This window comes from Prionailurus viverrinus, chromosome D2, assembly GCF_022837055.1.
Source record: "Prionailurus viverrinus isolate Anna chromosome D2, UM_Priviv_1.0, whole genome shotgun sequence".
Classification (NCBI taxonomy): Eukaryota; Metazoa; Chordata; class Mammalia; order Carnivora; family Felidae; genus Prionailurus; species Prionailurus viverrinus.
Window position 1 is genome coordinate 8,689,549 of NC_062571.1, and position 19,874 is coordinate 8,709,422.

At 44.2% G+C, this 19,874-nt stretch overlaps 1 protein-coding gene across 5 annotated transcripts; it reads left to right on the plus strand.

Moving 5' to 3' along the window:
- The first annotated feature begins 782 nt into the window (after nt 1–782).
- LOC125147524 (interferon-induced protein with tetratricopeptide repeats 5-like) lies at nt 783–13,596 on the plus strand. 5 transcript variants are annotated; one of them, XM_047824603.1, is made up of 3 exons: nt 783–921; nt 6,510–6,655; nt 10,613–13,596. In XM_047824603.1, the coding sequence occupies exon 3, from the start codon at nt 10,617–10,619 to the stop codon at nt 12,051–12,053; it is 1,437 nt and encodes a 478-aa protein (XP_047680559.1). In that variant the 5' UTR covers nt 783–921; nt 6,510–6,655; nt 10,613–10,616; the 3' UTR covers nt 12,054–13,596. The 5 variants fall into 5 exon arrangements, with proteins under 5 accessions (XP_047680559.1, XP_047680560.1, XP_047680562.1 ...); XM_047824604.1 differs by having other exon boundaries at nt 793–921; nt 6,513–6,655; XM_047824606.1 differs by lacking the exon at nt 783–921 and adding an exon at nt 1,649–2,039.
- Nucleotides 13,597–19,874: the final 6,278 nt, after the last annotated feature.

Consider the following 19,874-nt stretch of genomic DNA (forward strand, 5'->3'; position numbering starts at 1 on the left):
TTTTAGTGTGTGGGTATTTGGCATTTTCGGCTCAGATTCCCGACACCACCCTGATCTTTATTAGAAGTTGTTAGGCGAAGCACGGTTGGCAAGGGCACAGAAGGCAAGCACTGTCCTGCAACTCCAGGGAGGGGTGTATAAATCTCTCCGCAAAGTTGTTAAGCAATAGCTATCATATTTTAAAATGTGTATGCATTTTGGCTCCCAAGTTTCTCTAACTTTACCCAATGGGAATAACAGGTGCACTACAGTGCACCTGTGTTGTTTGTTGAATCAAGACGAGACGCAGAGACTTCTTTCCGCTTAAGATGCAGAAAGACGAAAAGAGCATCGCTGCCACCCTTGCAACAGAAATAACGCGGAGCAATCTCCTGTCACTTTATTTAAAAGGGGGGGGGGGGGCACGAGGACTCGGCAAGGCAGGCGAGAGCCCAGACCAAAGCCAGAGGCCCCGCTGCAAATACCACACCGAACCGCCCGGAGCCTCGCAAACCTCTCTCCGGCCCCACTCAGCTCTTGCAGAAGTTTCCGTTTCTTGGAGCTGGATTCCACCGGGTCGGGAAGCTGAGACACCATCTACGTTCCATTTCCCGTTCGCATGCCGCCTTTACAAAAGCCAACTCGTAGCCTCAGAGAGCGCGCAGCTGACGCCCGGAGGGAAGCGCACTCCCGCGCCGCCGGCACTTCCGCGCTCCCGTCCGCGCGCACTCCGCGCCCTCCCGCCTGCACGCGCACACGCACCCGCGCACTTTGCGCTCCCCCGTCCGCACGCCCGCGCCCCCGCGCACTCCACGCCCTCCCGCCCGCACTCCCGCGCCTGCCGGCGCCCTGGAGCGCACGCTCCGCAGCCGGGGCTCCACTTCTAGAGCAGAAAGCCCGAGGGGACTGCCGCCTGCCGGGACGGTCCGCAACCACCACGAGGTGAGGGTTTTCTCCGCTTCTGCTCCCAAACTCCGCGTAGGCCTTGGACTCCGTGGCCCGCGCAGCGCCGGGGCCCTTCCAGGGGCCGAGCCCCCGGCGCCCCGCACGGGCGTCGGGTTTAGGTTGCCCCCGCGAGCCCGGTCCCCGCCGAGGGAAGGGCAGCCCCAGTCCCGGGACGTGGAGGGGAGCCGGCGGACGCGACTCGTCACCGGGTCTGCTGCTTCTGCCCCGGTGCCTTTCTGACCTCGGGGTCTGAGTTCTTCCCTTCCTGGGAGCCACCGACTCCTGCTGGTCCGCCCAGTCGGCTGTTTTGCGCGGATGCCTGAGGCTGTCTCCTTTACCAGCTGACGCGCGGGGCAGGGTGCTTCTCACCCGCTTTGGATCCCCAGGCTTCCGCAGCCTGCCCTGCGCCCGATCGGTGAACCTCCGCATTTAAATGAGTTGAGGGACGGGAGGCTAAAACCTTGTTCGAAGTCGTGACTCTGAACACCTCCTCGTTGGATGCCCAGAACATTTTGTAAACTCGGAGTCCGTTTCTTATTCGTAAAACTTAATGGCACCCAATCTTAGGACCGCGGAAACAGTTCATTGCTTAGCATGAAGAGTTTTGCAAATGTTGATTACTATTACGTGAAGTAGAAGAGGAAATTGAATAAGCGCCCCACTTCCAACAAGTTTAAGAAGGGAGGGAGTTCGGGGGGGGGGGTGCCAGAAGAAACAAGGAAAAGGGGGTGCACTGTATGTGGAACAGGAGCGGACCCCACTGGGGACAACGAAAGACTGCTCCTTCCTGGCTAAAACTCAAAATTGCCTAAAGATAAATGTCGCCTCTTCAGACACAAGAGCCTCTCTCTGCCAGCTTCCCAGAGACAAAGTTTAAAGGTTAAGTAGACTGGGTTTAAAAGTAAAACTTATCATGGTATCCAGTTGTGTATAAATTCCACCGAGTCTGAGCGAAGCACTTCAGTGGCTGAGTGAACGTCCCTTTGAGATGTCACTGTCACGGCCACATTCCTATTGCCGATGCGGTCTCCTCAGCCTCCTTGGGCTGGGCCGGTGTGTAAACCTCTGGAGCAGAAGCGGATGTGCATTTCACTCTGCCCACAGGCAGGGGCCTGGTAAGCCCAGATCGCCATGGGTCTGGACAGGCTGTTAAGGGGAGGTCTTGCCCAAAATTTTGGTGACGTTGCACCAGAGAAAGGAACAACTAACTACCGAGGGATGATCATACCAGGTTTCCCAGTCAGGACCGTAAAAGACAGCCCAAACCCTGTATTCAAAATCCAAACACAGAGCCAGACAGAGCGCATGCCAAGATACAAAGACAAGTGGGGTGGGGAAAATTGAAGTGGGGGGTGGGAGGTAGTTTGGAGCCATCAGCAGGAAGGGAGGGACTAGCAGGAACTCCTCATCAGGTAGCCAGGTGCTTTTGATGCTAAGCCCAACCTCTGGGCTGGACACGTCAGAAGCTGCTAGTATGTGACTACACTGTCATTCATTCAACAAATATTTAGTGAGCTTCCATTATCTGCCTGGAATAATAACTAAATGCTGGGACACAGAGGTGCAAAAAGTAAGATCAAAACAAGGTCCCTATTTTCATAGGGCTTTTATTTAAATGGGGGAAATATACATACAATAGATAAATGAGTAAATAATATAATTCAGAAAGTGAACAGAGCTGTAAGGAAAATAAGTGTAATGGGCTAAGAGAGTGACCTGGAACAGAGGGGTCTATTTTAGATGGTTCTGCCTCAGGCACCCTCTGGGGTAGGGAATATTTGAGCTGAGTTACAGGAAAGAGCTAGGCATGCAAAGATTTAGAAGCAGAGCATCCCGAGTAAAAACAACAGGTATAAAAGTCCTTGAACTTGATGTGTTTGAGATAGGAAGAAAAGTCAAAATGTCTAAAATGTCAGTAGGAGGGAAAAGGTCGGATGGGTAGGCAAGGCCAGGTCCTTTAGGGACTTGTAGGACCTGGCAAGGGCTGGATTAATATCTAAGGGTGTTGGGTGGCCATTGGGAGATTGTAAGTGGGAGACTTACATGATCCAGTTTACATTTTCAAAAATATAGTAGGGCTGTATTGGGGAATCAAGACCAGAAGGAAGCAGGGAGACCAGATTTTTGCCCCAGCTCAAAGGAAAGGTGATTGTGGTTCAGAGGAGGAAAACAGCAGTGGAAGTGGAGAGAAGTGGATGGATTTGAGATGTGACAGAATTAACAGAACTTCGTACTGGAATGGATGAGGGGTTGGGAGAGGAGGAATAGAGGGATCAAAGATTACTCCTAGGTTATTTGGCCTGTGGAACTAAGAGGTGCCAAACAAGATGGGGAAGACAGGAGGTACAGGATCAAGGCGCCCAGGTTTCTGTATTGCATGTGTGTATTTGAGATGCCAACTGAACTTCTTTTTTTTTTATGTTGATTTATTTTTTGAGAGAGACAGACAGAGAGAAACAGAACACAAGTGGGGGAGGGGCAGAGAGAGAGGAGATACAGAATCCGAAGCAGGCTCCAGGCTCTGAGCTGACAGCACAGAGCCCCACGCCGGGCTCGAACTCACCAACTGCGAGATTATGACCTGAGCCCAAGTCGGCCACCCAACTGACCGAGCCACCCAGGTGCCCCAAGGTGAATTTTAAATACATTGCATGTATCCTATATTTTAAAGCAAACTATTCTGGAGCGCCTGGGTGGCTCAGTCGGTTAAGCGTCCGACTTCGGCTCAGGTCATGATCTCTCAGTCTGTGAGATCGAGCCCCGCGTCGGGCTCTGTGCTGACAGCTCAGAGCCTGGAGCCTGTTTCAGATTCTGTGTCTCCCTCTCTCTCTGACCTTCCCCCGTTCATGCTCTGTCTCTCTCTGTCTCAGAAATAAATAAACGTTAAAAAAAATTTTTTTAAATAAATAAAAAATAAAGCAAACTATTCTAAAAAAAAAAAACCACCTCCAATTTTTATGGTAAAAAGAGGTAGTTTAACACTATTGCGCTTTGAGTCAGGCAGAGCTAGGTTTGATTCTGAGCTCAGCCACGTTAGAGCTGAGTAACCTCGGACATGTAATATAAACTCTGTCCCCTACTCCTCATCCACAAAATTGTGAAAATAATAAAATGGCATAAAAATTAAACGTAATTTGTAAGTGCCTGGCGCGCTGCCTGGCGTGCAGTAAGCTAGTGATGCATGGCAACTTCAGGTTTCCTTGTTTGTGGAGTTCTCCTCTGATTTCAGACAGTCTATTATAAATAGTGTAACATTTACACCATTGAGCCAAATCTGCAATGAGCCCAGCTCGTGTGTATAAGGTTGTTTTTTTCAAATCCATCTTTATTTGCCATCTAATTTAGTTCTTCACCTTGAATAAAATGGCAGAGAATTTTAAGTTAAAGGAGAGCTCTAACCTGGTGTGTGGGAGCTCTTTTATTCCATTGAAGTCCGACAGGCCCAGTGTCTCCAGTGTCCTGTCTCACACAGGAGCCGCTGGTCATATACAGTTATTTAAATTAATTAAAAGTAAACGAAATTTAAAATCCAGTTCCTCAGGCATCCTAGCCACATTTCAAGTGATCATGGTCACTTGTGGCCAGTGTCCCTCATATTGCAGAGCATGGATAAGAACATTTCCATCATGGCAAGAATTTCTGTGGGCAAGCTCTGGCTAGGACCTATAGTCACTAAAGTGTGGGACCGGTATATTGGTGTGTATGTATATACACGGAAAGTGAGAATAAACATAAAAAAATACATAAAATTGAAATTAATTGCAGATTAACTTAAATGTGTACTAAAGATAATATTAAGTCACTAAGGATTAAATTTAGTTTCTATAAAAGTTGGAAAACTGTTCATGGAATAGTATATTTGGTTGTAAATATGAAATGGTTTTATCTGGCCAATTACTACTACTCGATGTGCCACTAATCCAGTTCTCGAACTCTTCTGTTACTTTTGGCTAATTAAGGCAGCCCCTTCACAATTCCTAAAGACTTGGTCGATTCACTGTAAAGCCTCAGTCTCTTATTTGATTCAAAGCACTCTTCTCCTGCTATGCAGGACAGGAAAATGAGAAAATACTATACTGTAGGGTGACTGGCAAGGCAGGGGTGCAGTGTTAGCTACAGTGGTCAGAGATACCCCTCTTGGAAGACCTCACATTTGAGCCAAGACCAGAATCATGAGAGTGAGTAATCCCTAGACCTCTCTTAGGAAGAGTTCAGAGACTGAGGGTGTAAAAAGCAGGTGCAAATGCCCTGAGGATACAGACCTGGCAGAGGAAAGAAACTTTTTTAAAGGCCAGTATGACTGGAGGGCAATGAAGGAGAGGAGATTGTACAAAATGAGGCTATAGAAGTAGACACAGGACAGATGAAGAAAGGCATGGCGACCGCGGTTAGGAGTCTGAGTCTGGAGATAAAGGTGTATTAACATTGTATAGCTTCACTTCTGCTTCACGTTCCATCTTTCTTGCAGTTATCCCCACCTCTCTCCTACAAGCGTCATTTTCTCCCTTGATACTGGATCATCCCCACGGGCATATCATTAAGTCATTAAAAATTTCATGATTAAAAATGTTTTTGACAGTTCCGCCAACCCCCCTCCGGATGTAGCTCTATTTGTCTATTCCCTTAATAGTAAAATTCCTTGAAAGGAGTGACCTCCGTTGCCCGTATCCACTATTCCACCTCCCATTGTCCACCCCACCCCTGCCCAACTAGTAATGTTTTCATCCCTACCTTTTTAGTAAAATGCTCATCAGGGTCCCCCACAGCTTTGCTCCAGCCCAGTGATCTCTTCTCTGTCCTCAATCACTCAACTTCTTAGAGTCATTGTACATATCGAACATCCATCTCTCCTTCCTGAAATAAATATTTCTTCCTTAGGCTTCCATAATATCATGGATTTTTTTTCCTTTTTTCCTTTTCCCTTTTTTTAAATCTACTTCACCCATCCCCTCACCTACCTCCCCTCTGGCAACCACCAGTTTGTTCTCTGTATTTAAGAGTCTGGTTTTGGGGGGCACCTGGGTGGCTTAGTCAGTTGAGTGTCCAATGCTTGATATTGCCTTAGATCATGATCTCGCGGTCATGGGATTGAGGCCCACATCAGGCTTCATGCTGACTGGGGAGCCTGCTTGAGATTCTCTGTCTCCTTCTCTCTTTCCCCTTCCCCCACTCGTGCATGCGTTGCTCTCTCTGTCTCTCTCAAATAAACATTTTAAAAAAGAGTCTTTTTTTTGTTCATTTGTTTCTTAAATTCCACATATGAGTGAAATCATATGGTATTTGTCTGTCTCTGACTTATTTTACTTAGCATTATACTCTCTAGGTCCACCCATGTTGTTGCAAATGGCAAGATTGCATCCTTTTTTTATGGATGAGTAATATTCCATTGTATATGTATCCACATCTTCTTTATCCATTCATCTATCAATGGACACTTGGGCTGCTTCAATAATTTGGCTAACGTAAATGATGCTGTGATATATATATATATATATATATATATATATATATATATATATATATTACATATATATATTATATATATAATATAAATTTATTGTTTTTTGTTTTATCTTGTTTTTTAGTAGGCTCCATGCCCAGTGCAGAGCCCAACAGCCCAACACAGGGCCTGAACTCACAACCCTGAGATCAAGACCTGAGCTGAGATCAAGAGTTGGACGCTCAACAGACTGAGCCACCAGGTGCCGCCAGAGGGACATCTTTTAGGCCTGTATCAAACATTATCATTTCCCTACTTAAAAATCTCCCTGTAATGGCTTCCCATTAGAATTATTGTAAAATTAATATTCCTTGTCATGGACTGCAAGCCTGCACCTTCTGTTCCTGCTACTGCCATGCCTCACCTTCCACTTAACCCTTCTTCCTTCTGTCCCCTGAACACTCCAAGTCTGTTCCCACATCAGGGCCTTTGCACTTGCTGGTCCCTCAGCCCCAACCAGGGTTTCTCAACCTCAGCATGATTGACATTTTGGGCTGGATAATTCACAGTGACTGGGACCTACCCGTGCACTGCAGGATAGTTAGCAGCATCCCTGGTCTTGACCCACCCAGTGTGACAACCAGATTGTCTCCAGACATTACTAAATGTCTCCGGGGAGCAAAAGCACCCTGGTAGAGAAGCAGTGGCTTAGACCATTCTGCCCTCAGATCTTCTATGACTGCCTCTGTTCCACTGTTGGGATCTGATTATTTCAATTGCCCCTTTTTACAAGGGCTATTTCTTCACAATCATAACTAAAGTACCTCCCCCCGCCTCCAACCACCACCTCTTAATACCGTTACTCTGATTATTTTTTTCTTTTTAACACTTATCACTATCTGGAATTATGCTTTCCATTTGTTTCCATATTGATTTGTTTCCATGTTTCTTTTCTTTCAACTCCTTTTGTTCCCTCTTCTTCCAGAATGAAATTGCCATGAGGAAAGGGCCTTTTTCTAACTTACTCGCTCACTACTATATCTAGGATACAACTAGGATACTGCCTGGCCTGTGTGACATTAGGTGGTCAACAAATGTTTTGATGGAAATATTACTGTAGTTCCCATAAACATTTACACAAATAGGTTTATATTTTACATACAAGAAGGTGGGGATCCCGTGTGCAACAGAAACAGAAATACACACATGTAAGCAGGGAACTTCTCTGTTTGAGAGAAGATTTAAGGAATTTTTTTTTCTGCAGATTTCTTAATTATGGCCAGTAGTAGATGTAGAATGTCTTTCTTGACTGTCTCACCACCACTATCAGCAAAACAAACAAGGAAAACTAGGAATATTACTCAGGATTTCATCAGTTGTAGACAGTAGAAACCTAATTCGAACCAGCTTCAACAAAGGAGAGAGAGCTATGTCTTCAAGCAAACAGAAGTTCAGGCGTAGACAGGGTGATCCAGGCAAGACTCTTTAGTCACTGGCATAAGCCTTCTGTCCTTCCTCCTGTCTGAGCTCTGCTTTCTGCTGTGTTAGATCCCTTCTCAGGTAGGCTGTCCCTAAGTCTGGAAAGATGGCCACTAGCAGCTCCAAGCTTATATTCTACCAGCTTACACTTTTCAGAAGGAAGAGACCTAGTTTCAGTAAAATTATATATTTATTAAAATATATATATGAACTAATATATATTAATATATATTTAAATTATATATTAATCATATATAAGTATTACAATTAATTATATTAATTATAATTACATGTTGCATATATTAATTATCCTGCCTGATTAATACTAATTATATATAATACAAATTTTATATATTACATTGTATTAATATTAATTACATATAATATTATATATTTAAGTTTATTTATCTATTATTGAGAGAGAAAGCGAACACCAGCTGGCGAGGGGCAGAGAGACAGGGAGACGCAGAATCCAAAGCAGGGTCCAGGCTCCGAGCTGTCAGCACAGAGCCCAACGTGGGGCTCGACCTCACCAACTGTGAGATCATGACCTGAAGTCAGATGCTTAATAGGCTAAGCTACCTAGGCGCCCCTCAGCAAAATTATATTTTAATTGGACTACCTCTGAGTGAATCACTGGGACCAGGGAATGGCTGGAATATCTTGTGCCTTCCCAGATTGGAGTGAATGGTAGATGGCCCATCTCAAATCACAGGGACTGAGAGTAGAGGGAGAGCATGTTCCAGAAAGGAAAACCAAGAGAAGGGATCCTCACCAAGCCAGAGCCACAGATGTCCACAGCACTGGACTGTGTGCACTTCCTGGGTCACTTTCACAGACCTTGGTTGGAATGCTAAGCTGTAACTGACCAGTGACTTATAACATAAGCTCTCCATGAGCAGAGCTGTGTCTCGCTCAGGGTTACATCCCCAGGGTTATTTACGAGATCTCGCACAGAGAAGGCTGTCCCTAATGAATAAGTATTTCCTAGCCCTTCCTTTCCTCTTCCTCTTCCTAGTTTCTGAGATCAGGTTTCCAATGGGCTCTGCAGAGTTACACTGTGCGTTGTACAAAGGGAGCTCAGCAAATATTTATGAAGTGAATATTGAGGGAGCTGATGAGTTAATAATAGGTCTTAGTCTTTATTGTTGCCCACAACCCGAGAGGCCAGAAGGTTGTGGGATTTGACAGCAAAACCTACACATTACCCACCCTCCTTTTGTCCTTTCCCGATCTTTCTTTTTTAAAAAAAAATTTTTTTTAATGTTTATTTATTTTTGAGAGAGAGACAGAATGTGAGTGGGTTAGGGGCAAAGAGAGAGGGAGACACAGAATCTGAAGCAGGCTCCAGGCTCCGAGCTGTCGGCACAGAGCCCGATGCTGGGCTTGAACTCACAAGCTGTGAGATCATGACCTGAGCCAAAGTCGGAGGCTCAACCGACTGAGCCACCCAGGCGCCCCTCCCCATCTTTCTTGAACTCTCTGCTGCTCTCCTTGTTATCTATCTCAAATCATGCTTTCCTCATCTCTTGGTATACCTGTTCCTGTCTGTTTCTGGGCCTTTCTCTCCTTGGGGTTTCCCACCCCACCCCACCCGCTCTCCCTCACTTTCTTCCTTCCTCCTCAAAAATGATACATTGAGATGGCTTCTGTGTCTCCTCCAGTGAACTTCTTTTTCTTATTTCTCACCTATTCTTCTCTCCCTTCCTACTCATAATGCAGAAATGGAATTTTTATATTCGTTACTGTTTATAGATCTATTATTTTTAATTTTCAAGGCTGTTAGACAAAACATTTAAATTCCTCTCTGATTGATTGATTGATTGATTTTGAGACAGAGACAGAACACGAGCAGGGGAGGGGCAGAGAGAGAGGGAGACACATAATTTGAAGCAGGCTCCAGGCTCTGGGCTGTCAGCACAGAGCCCAACACAGGGCTCAAATTTGTGAACCACAAGATCATGACCTGAACCAAAGTCAGATGCTTAACCGACTGAGCCACCCAGGCGTCCCTAAATTTGTCTCTGTAGGGGCGCCTGAGTAGCTCAGTTGGTTGAGTGTCCAACTTCAGCTTAGTCATGATCTCATGATGTGTGAGTTTGGGCCCCAAGTCAGGCTCACTGCTGTCAGGGCAGAGCCTGCTTCAGATCCTCTGTCTGTTTCTGTCTCTGTCTCTGTCTCTGTCTCTGTCTCTCTGTCCCTCCCCCTCTTATGCTCTCTCTCTCTCTCTCTCAAAAATAAACATTTAAAAAATAATAATCATAATCATAAATTCCCCTCTGTAAAAATATGCCCAGTACTGACGTGTGGGTGGCTTAGTTGGTTACACATCCGACTCTTGATTTCAGCTCAGGTCATGAGTTTGAGCCCTGCGTTGGGCTCTGCACTAACAGTGCGGAGCCTGCTAGGGATTCTCTCTCCCCTCTCTCTCTGCCCTTCCCTGGCTCTTGCTCTCTCTCAAAAATAAAGTTAAAAAAAAAAAAAAAATAGGTGGTACCTGGGGGCTAGTGACTGCCAAAAGGAAATTGATACCCTGTGATGCAGAAAACCCTGCTGTCTTTCAGAACTGGCTTTGCAATGAGAATTTAATGAAATATTTCTAGAATGTAACTGGACCCAGAGGAAACCAATATAAAGTTACAGGGGCCCAGTGCTTCAACTATAAATTCCAGTAGAAGACTGGTTTGGTTGCTAAGCAGAGAACAGTGTTAGAGGTTTAAACAATGATTCAGTTCTTCAGAAATTTAAAAACGACTTTATCTTTGACAGTGAAATGCCTAAGGACCCCCTGAAGGCCATTCTGTTAGAGTTGGAATGTCACTTTACGTGGAATTTACTTAAGGAAGACATTCTGTTTGATGTGGAAAATACAATCGGGCAGCAGCTTGAGTTTCTCACCACAGAATCCAGACTCACTCTTTACAACCTATTGGCCTATGTGAAACACCTAAAAGGGCAAAATGAAGATGCCCTGGCGTGCTTGGAACAAGCAGAAGACATAACCTGGAGAGAACACCCGGACAAAGAAGAAATACGGCGTCTGGTCACTTGGGGAAACTATGCCTGGGTGTACTATCACATGGACCAGCTTAAGGAGGCACAGAGGCATTTAGACAAGATAGGGGCCGTCTGCAAGAAACGGTCCAGTCCTTCTGACTACAAGTTGGAGAGTCCTGAGATTGAATGTGAAAAAGGGTGGGCATTCTTGAAATTTGGAGGAAAGTATTACCAGAAGGCTAAAGCGGCTTTTGAGAAGGCTCTGGAAGCGGAACCTGACAATCCAGAATTCAGCATTGGCTACGCCATCACGGTGTATCGGCTGGATGACGGTAACAGAGGAGGGCCTGCAAGGAGCTTGTCTCTGGGCCCGCTGAGGAAGGCTGTCACCCTGAACCCAGATAACGCCTACATGAAGGTTTTACTGGCGCTGAAGCTTCAAGATGTACATGCAGAAGCTGAAGGGGAAAGGCACATTGAAGAAATCCTGGACCAGATAGCTTCCCAACCTTACGTCCTTCGTTATGCAGCCAAATTCTACAGGAGAAAAAAGTCCTGGGACGAAGCTCTTGGACTTTTGAAAAAGGGCTTGAAGGCGACGCCCACGTCCTCGTTCCTGCATCACCAGATGGGACTCTGCTATAGGGCACAAATGATCCAGATCAAGAAGGACACGTGCAACAGGCCTAAAGGGGAGGATAAACTGAGAGTCGACAGGCTTATTGCGATGGCTCTCTCTCATTTCAAAGCAGCTGTGGAACGAGACTCCACGTTTGCGTTTGCCTACACGGACCTGGCCAACATGTACGCCGCGGGAGGCCAGTATAGCAAGGCCGAAGACGTTTTCCAGAAAGCCCTTCACCTGGAGAACATAACTGATGATCACAGACATCAGATCCACTATTACTATGGCCGCTTTCAGGAATTTCACTGTAAATCAGAAAGTACTGCCATCCACCATTATGTAGAGGCCTTGAAGCTTAGAGACCGGTCACTCCTCCGGACCAAACTAACAAGTGCTCTGAAGAAATTGGCTGTCAAGAGACTTAGTCACGACGCTTCAGATGTGCAGAGTTTATGTGCCCTGGGGTTTGTTTACAAGCTGGAGGGAGAAAAGAGGCAAGCTGCTGAGTTCTATGCTCGGGCCCAGGGGATAGACCCAGAAAATGCAGAGTCCCTTGCTGCTCTCTGTGAGCTCAGACTTTGTATTTAAATACACACCCTAGGAAATTACTTTGAAGATTTTCTCCTCATTGTGGGTTCAAGTATTCTTGTTCATTGTTTTAATCTATTGTAAATTGTGGAGCCGAGATTTTTATTGAATGTTTACTGTGTAGCAGGCATCATGCTAAATATGAATCTTTCACTGTTTTTTTCCTAATGAAAATAGTGTAATCCATTTGGCAACAAAAACATTCCAGATGTTGTTACCTTTCAAAAATGGGAGGGCCATTATGACTTTACACCTCGATCTCTGCTATTCATAATAATTTTCTGATAAATTTTTTGTCAAATTTCACATATTGCTCACTTATGCAACAAGCATAATCTTGCCGTAAGCCTTTGACCCCTAGGTCAAGAACAGACTTTCGGCAAAATGGAAAATTCTATTAGTTAAGCTCTTAACTGTGTAGCTTGCCAAAGATGGATCCTACCCAGTTCCGACTCTGAGGAAGGTATTGAACCATGAGCCCGCTAGTCACTTAAAGAATCCTTTTTGTTGAAAGAAAAAGTTCTTAACAGTAAAAACTCTGCTGTCTGTGATGACCTCAATGAAAGGAGAAAAAAACTAGAACAGGGGAAAAAAGATTTCTTTAAATACAGAATTCCAAAATGTTCATTACGCAATTAGAAATAGTTGTGAGGAAAAAAGTGAACAATGGAAAATCCTTAGTCTCGAGTTTCTCCGGTCTTTCAACTGGAAAGTAAACCTTATCTAAATGGAATTAACTTCATTCCAACTAAAATTGCAGAAGTTTCAGGTTAAAATCATTGCGCAGATTGAGGGATTGTGGGAGAAATGATAATTAAATGGATGCACTAGATATCCCCATTCTACATCCACAGATTGCCAAGTTTTGGTGATTAAGTTTTGGGTCTGGGCTGGGTGGTTCTTGTTCCCCCAGTTTCCAGCCTGTGGTTAACTGTTCAAGCATTCCAAAGTTACTTTTGTGTGGCTCTTTCTTTTGCCTGAAGTTTTCAGATTGACATGTTTTCCTGTAGATCGTGCAGGAGTAGTTAAGCCCTGCTTTCCGTTTGAATATCCACCTCGAAGGGTCTACTACTCAAGGACTCTGACCCCAGGGATGCTTTTTACAATGGGATGCTACTGAAAGTGGCTTCTTTTATGTTGTTTCTTTGATTATCATACACAATTGTATCTACCACCAGTGTTAGTGGAAAGGCGTGCGTGCGATTTGATTCTCCATACTGCCACTGCCTTAAGACTGCCGTGAATTTGTGTGTTATTTCTACTTGTTACTATTTTTATTTTTTTAATTAAATTTTCTGTTATGGTTTTGATGGGTTTGATTATTATAAAAGTGGTGAATTCTCACTGTAAAATTTCAAATAAACAGAAGCATATGAATTTACAAGTAAGAGCACTTCCCTCACTCTAACCCAGTTCCACACCCCCATGGTAACCTGTTAACAATTTAATATGTATCCTTCCAGATATTTTTCTATGCATATTCAGACACGCATCCATACTGCAGTGTATTTCGCGAATTAAATTTTTTTAAATGTCTGTTTTACTTAAGTCTCTGCTGTGTTTATTTTGCTCATTTCATATGTTTATTCAGGAAGGAAGAACAGGGAAGGGAAGGATCTTTACTCAGGTATTTCAGAAATTCAGGACTGAAGTCCTAACCTGTGAGAAGAAGCATTTGTCACACTTTGCATCAAATATTTTGCAGCAAGTCATTTTCTCTCACTGGGAATAATGTTGTAATCAAGCTTATGTTCCCAAGTAGGGACTCCACATGCAATTAAATACAATTATGATATCAAAATAACAGTATCTGTATTTAAATATTAGACTTTAATGTCTATTAAATGACTTTAAAATTTACTAGATATTAGAACCTTGAAGAATTGGCTCACGTGATTACAGAGGCCGAGGACCATAATCACGGGTCACTGTCCACAAGCTGCAGACCCAGGAGAGCCAATGCTATAATTCCAGTCTGGGCCAAAGGCCTGAGAGCTGGAGGGACAATGCCATAGGCTGAGGTCCAAGTCTGAGGGCCCGAGAACCAGGAAGGCCGATGTACAGGCTCCAGTCTAAGGGGAGGAGAAGACACATGTCCAGCTCACACAGCCAGGCAGACAGAATTCACACTCCCTCTGCCTTCTTGTTGTACTCAGACCCTCACCAGACCGGGTGGTGCCCAGCCAACACTGGGGAAGACAGTCTGCTTTACCCCTGCCTCCTGAGTCAGATGCTGGTCACAGACACACCCAGAACTGATGTTAGACTCGAAGTCTGGGCCTCCCACAGCCCGGGCAGATTGACACACAAACTTAACCTGTAACTGCATCCCAGGATGCGGTGCCTGGCAGGTGCACATCACAGTGACCGTGTCTATTTTCTCCACAGTGAGGTCAACAAGAATTCTCTGGAAAAAATCCTCCCACAGCTGAAATGCCATTTCACATGGAACTTACTTAAAAAAGATGGTGTCTCGCGTGATCTAGAAGACAGAGTGTGTGACCAGATTGAATTCGTAAACGCTGAGTTCAAAGCTACAATGTACAACTTTTTGGCCTACATAAAACACTTAAATGGTCACAACGAGGCCGCCCTGGAGTGCCTACAGCAAGCTGAGGAGCTGGTCCAGCGAGAACACTCTGATCAAGCAGAAATCAGAAGGCTGGTCACCTGGGGAAACTATGCCTGGGTCTACTATCACCTGGGCAGACTCGAGACGCTCAGATCTATGTGGACAAGGTGAAGCAAGTATTCGGGAAGCTTCCAAATCAGTATAGTACTGAGTGGCCGCTGGGTTCTTCAGTGACCAAAGCTGCCAGGGTCCTCTGCAGAGCAGGTCACTGGGAACTGTGGATGCCACCCCAGTGTGTTGACACTGGTGGCTCCCGCTCGTCCTTGTTCCCAGCCATCTGCGTAGGTCCCAGCTTCCCAGGCTCTGGGTGGGGCAGAACCAAAGCAGGCCCTTTGCCCGGTGCCACAAAAGGACTCAGAAACCCAGTGTTCACTTGGCTCTTCCTTTCCCACCTAGAACCCTTTGTGGCTGGAAGTTGCCTCTTGGCACTGGGCAGCGCCAGCTGGCATGGGCAGGATCAGGGGCAGAAGGAAGCTGTCCTCCTTCTGTTTTTGAAGTTATTCTCAGGGTTTTTGTTCCACTGTTGCTGAAGTTTGTTAAGTGGACTCCTGAGCTCTCCCGGAGCTGTTTTGTTCATGGATAGGTGTCTTAATGTTGAGCTTAAATGGGGGAGGCGGCATCTCCTACTTCACCATCTTGGTGACATCACTCTCCAACAGAGTTTTGTGTTTCATTTTCAAATAACTCCTAATCAGCTACAAGACTGTCTGACTCATAACTGATTGATAAATATATTTAGAACTTGCTTATTTTTTTTTCCATCTTACAACAGCCCCGTAAACTAGTTACTGCTGTCATTCACTTTTTAGTGAGGGAGAAACCAAGGATTTCAGTGGTCAAGTCACCTGTCTAGACTCACAAATGTGTTGAGCGGTAGAGACTGGCCGTGTATGCAGACCAGACTGACTCCAAAGTCCATGCTCTTCAACAGTGTTTCACTACACTGCTCCTATCGGACAGCCTTTAACAATCCTCCTCAGTCACATTCATGGGCCTTGTATCCTGGCATATGCAGCTGAGGAAGAGACCTTCTGGAAGCAAGGCCCATAGAGTGTACTGCATATAGGGAGCTTTCCTTACAGAAAGTAACAAAGGCGATCCCAGCTCATCCTCTGCACCATGCCATTCCTCCTCCTCTCCCCACACCCTTCCCTCCACCTTGAAAACCATGGACATCTGGCACAGCCTATCCTCAAGGGCCTTTCTTTGAAGGCAAGTCCCCAGCAGGCTCAAAACTACACACATTAATACACCCACTTGAGAAGCATTTGGAGAAATCTTGAACTCTACCCACTGCAATCCAATTACAACTCTTTGTCCCTCTGACTACCAAATTCCACAGAACCCAAAGGGCACAAACTTCCTTTCCAGTTCTCTGTCTAGAACCAGGTCTCCCAAGGATAAGAGCTGGAGCCTCACGCCTCAGCCTCCTCTGGAGTCTGGAGACAACACGGAAGTGCACATGCACAGAGCCACGAGCTATGCCTTCCCTTCCCTGGGTCATCAGACATCATTATTTACAGTTCTGGACTCGGTGCCCATTAGCCTCTATGGCCCTTCCTTTAGAGCTGCCCCAAACAATCTCTTCTCCCAGGAGGTGCTGTTTCTACAATCTCTAAGGAGAGGGTTTAGAAGTGGGCTTTAATCACAGCCTGTGTCTATACTGACATAAAACTACCACAAATAAATGTATATCACAAATATATCCATATCATTTATGATCATAAAATATTTAAGAAAAACTAAAAACAGAGGCCAACAATTTAAAAATGTCATATCCATGATCATCAAAACCTCTCAGAGTTAACTTTAAGTGCAAACTCTGACATTTTTATAAAGAGCATGATCCTTTGTGACTATCTCTTTACTGAATAGTACACAGTGAAGATCTTTATTAGTAAATATATTTTATATTTTATATAAAATTCCTCCCTTACGTCCATGATAAAAAGCCAAGAGGTTTACATGCTCAAAGAAAGAAAAGATATAGGTATAAATAAGAAATGTGCAGTCTATATGAAGGAAACTATTGAACTTTAGTGCATAATAGTTTAACAGATTTTATGTTTACCGCCCATATTGTAATGAATACATACTTGTGTGTAATTGTATTTGTATGTATTCCTAATTGAAATATAAAATTTAAACTATAAAAGTTCAAAAATCATGTTTCATAATTTTAATGTTGAGAATGCATGACACCAGCTGCAGACAAAATTTACTTAAAAGTGTGAACTTACGAAATCTTGATCTCAATAATCTTTCTGTAGACAAATTTTAGAGGGCACTCCAAAAAAAATGAGAAGGGTATCATATTAATGTGGAATAATGTATTATAAAATGAAAAAAGTCAGTATGTATAGTTCTCATTGTTGCTGTAAACAGAGATAAAAGATATTATTACAAAGAGCACATAAATCAAGAAACTATTGTACTACTCTTTTATGACCGTTACAGAGTAAGCACCTCAATTAAAACCAGGCCTAGGAAGCAAAGGCACTTCAGGTCCTACAGATACCAGTGCCCTGAGCCCTTGGGGAGGGGGGTAGTGGGGGAAGGGTGGGCAGTCAATGGCCAAATCATTCCTCTTACTCCCCCTGCTGGCTTGCCCGTGCTGCTAAGAGGTATGAGTAAGGCCTTTGAGCTCTACTCCGGAGGATCTCTGGGCCCTGGGGTCCAGGAGCACAAGACCTCTCCCCAAACTCAATTACTGACCACCTTCCCCACATATGGCTGTCCCGGGAACCCCTAAATATAGACCCTGGGTCCATCCGCCGCTTATCTTTTTGCACAGGCCCAGCCCAATGTAAAACAGTAAAACTAGAAATTTACAAAACAAATAATTTTTGTATGGTTCATAAAAAGTGTCCTTATGGCTAAGGACCTGAGCCAACACAAAGAAAGAAATTGAAGATAAGTCAATAAATAGTATTAAATTTCTCAATGACTCTAGAAAACCTTATATCATATAAGGCTGGGAAAAACTGTAAAAGAATAGGATCCATGGTGGGAACAGGTTTAGAAAACTCACATTTTCAAACTTTGGATGGATCTGAAATTCATACAGCCTTTCTGGAGTCAATTTCATCAGCACTGAAAATGAACTTACCTTTTAATCCAGACATTACACTCTTAGAAAGAAATTCAAAGAAGAAAACTTGGAGGAGTGTAGAAAGGTATATGCCCCAAGGTGCTCCTCCACAGGTTATTTATAATAAAAATACTGGAAACCACCTAAGCGAGTATCAATAGATTGTAGGTAAAACGGTACTGATCCATAAGACAGAATCCTGGGCAGTCATTAAACATGATCACATAAAGGCAGAAAAACATGGAAAAATGTTAATCACATATTGTGAAATGAAATGTTATATATAATATATATGTTATCCTAGTAATTGTGAGAGACAGAGAGAGAGAGAGAGACAGGGAGTGTGTGCGTGCATATTTCCTAAAAGAACACTGAAATAGAAGAAAGCAAACCAAACACCAGAGACAAAGCCACAACCCACCTATGGATGACAAGAGAGCAGTATTATTTTTTCACTAATTTTCCCATATAAGTAAAATTGAAGAACACGTTTCAGAGAATGTAAGTCTGTGACTCCTGTGGTATATGAAAGTCATTTTATTTATGTTTTCTGAGCATACTATTTTTCTCATTACCTACTAAACTAACAGCATGCTATTTCCATAGTATTTGCTCTTCTAAAGTTACTGTGGTTCAGATGTTTTTCATCACAACCACTAACATCAGCAGTTTTAAAACTTTTGGATACATTTTATAGGAATTTTAAAATGTTTTAAACTATAATAATATAGAATATCTGCACAAATCACCAAATCATATGCCAAAAAACTCCAAAAAACATAAATAATAGTTGTTCATCCATAGGCTGTTAAAAATTACATGGTTTATTTCTCTTTCAGAGCAATTACAAAATACAGCTTGCAAATCGCTGAGCATGACAGCTTTAAAGTTGTCTAATTCCAGGCAACAACGTATTATTTGGAAACGGCATATACACTTTTGCTTGCAATGTAGGATTTTAATATTTTGACAGTGTTTCTGATTTGCAAAAGTCAAATGCCCTTCAGATTCTGGTTTATTATAAATTCTGTGTGGGTAAAGAAACATGGATTACAATGCATGGAAAAAGTCCTAGGATACATGCTGGACTGAAAAATGATAGTTATTTTAGGGGAGGCAACTATTTAGGAGAGGATGGGGGTGAAGGCTACTCATCTGTTATATTCCAAAGAATACTCATGCCCTTTCCCCCCAACATGGGCAGATGGTAAGGACCATCAGCATAGGAGCGCCCAGTCACAGGAAGACTAAGGAAGTCCCACAACTCATGGACACTAGACACGGCTGCCATGCTTCTCCAAGTACCTTTTCTAGTTTAAAGAATGTGGTCAGAGACCCAATAGAGCAGGATACATCTTCACTAGGGGCTGGAGTTCAAGTAGCTCTTTTTTTTTTTTTTTTTTTTTTTAGTGTTTATTTATTCTTGGGGGGGGGGGAGAGCATGAGTGGGGGAGAGGCAGAGAGAGAGGGGTGAGGAGACACAGAATCTGAAGCAGGTTCCAGACTCTGAGCTGTGAGCAAAGAGCCCGACGCGGGGCTCAAAGTCCCAAACTGAGAGATCATGCAGACAGCCCACTGAGCCACCCAGGCGCCCCAGAGTTCAAACAATTCTAACCTCCCCTCCTATTCTCTAAGGACTTTGGGGGGTTAGACCAGTGAGAGTTTTTGGCCCGTGTGTCACTACAAGCAAGATGAAAATGTAGTTCTTCACATGGGGAGAACTACCCCCATTTTGTATATGAGGAAACTGAATGTCAGTTTGAGTGTCAACCATCCCGACCACACACGGCGGAAGGCGCAAGACATCAAGCATCACTTTTCCACCTCCCAAGTATCTGGGGGGACCTTGCTCCTAAAGTGGTGTCTAAGAGTAGATATTGGTCCTCGTTGTCTGGAAGGGAAGCCTGGGGGTGTAGAATCCGAAAGGAGGGGCAGGCGGGGAAAAGGGAGGAGTCTGGGATCCCGCAGAGTCCGGTCCCTGAGTGGCGGATGAAGATCCAGCGGAAATAACAGGAATCGGAACAGGATAAGCCCTCCCCACAAAGAGGCAGAGGCGGGTAGTGCAAGGGCACAGCTACAGCTGCAGCTTCCAACTGGA

Bases quoted from the DNA above. Each gene is read 5' to 3' on its own strand.
- LOC125147524 (XM_047824602.1), top strand. From the start codon at position 1,945: ATGCGGTCTCCTCAGCCTCCTTGGGCTGGGCCGGTGTGTAAACCTCTG. The intron at 2,040-10,612 runs GTAAGCCCAGAT...TATCTTTGACAG, and splicing joins TGCCCACAGGCAGGGGCCTG to TGAAATGCCTAAGGACCCCC.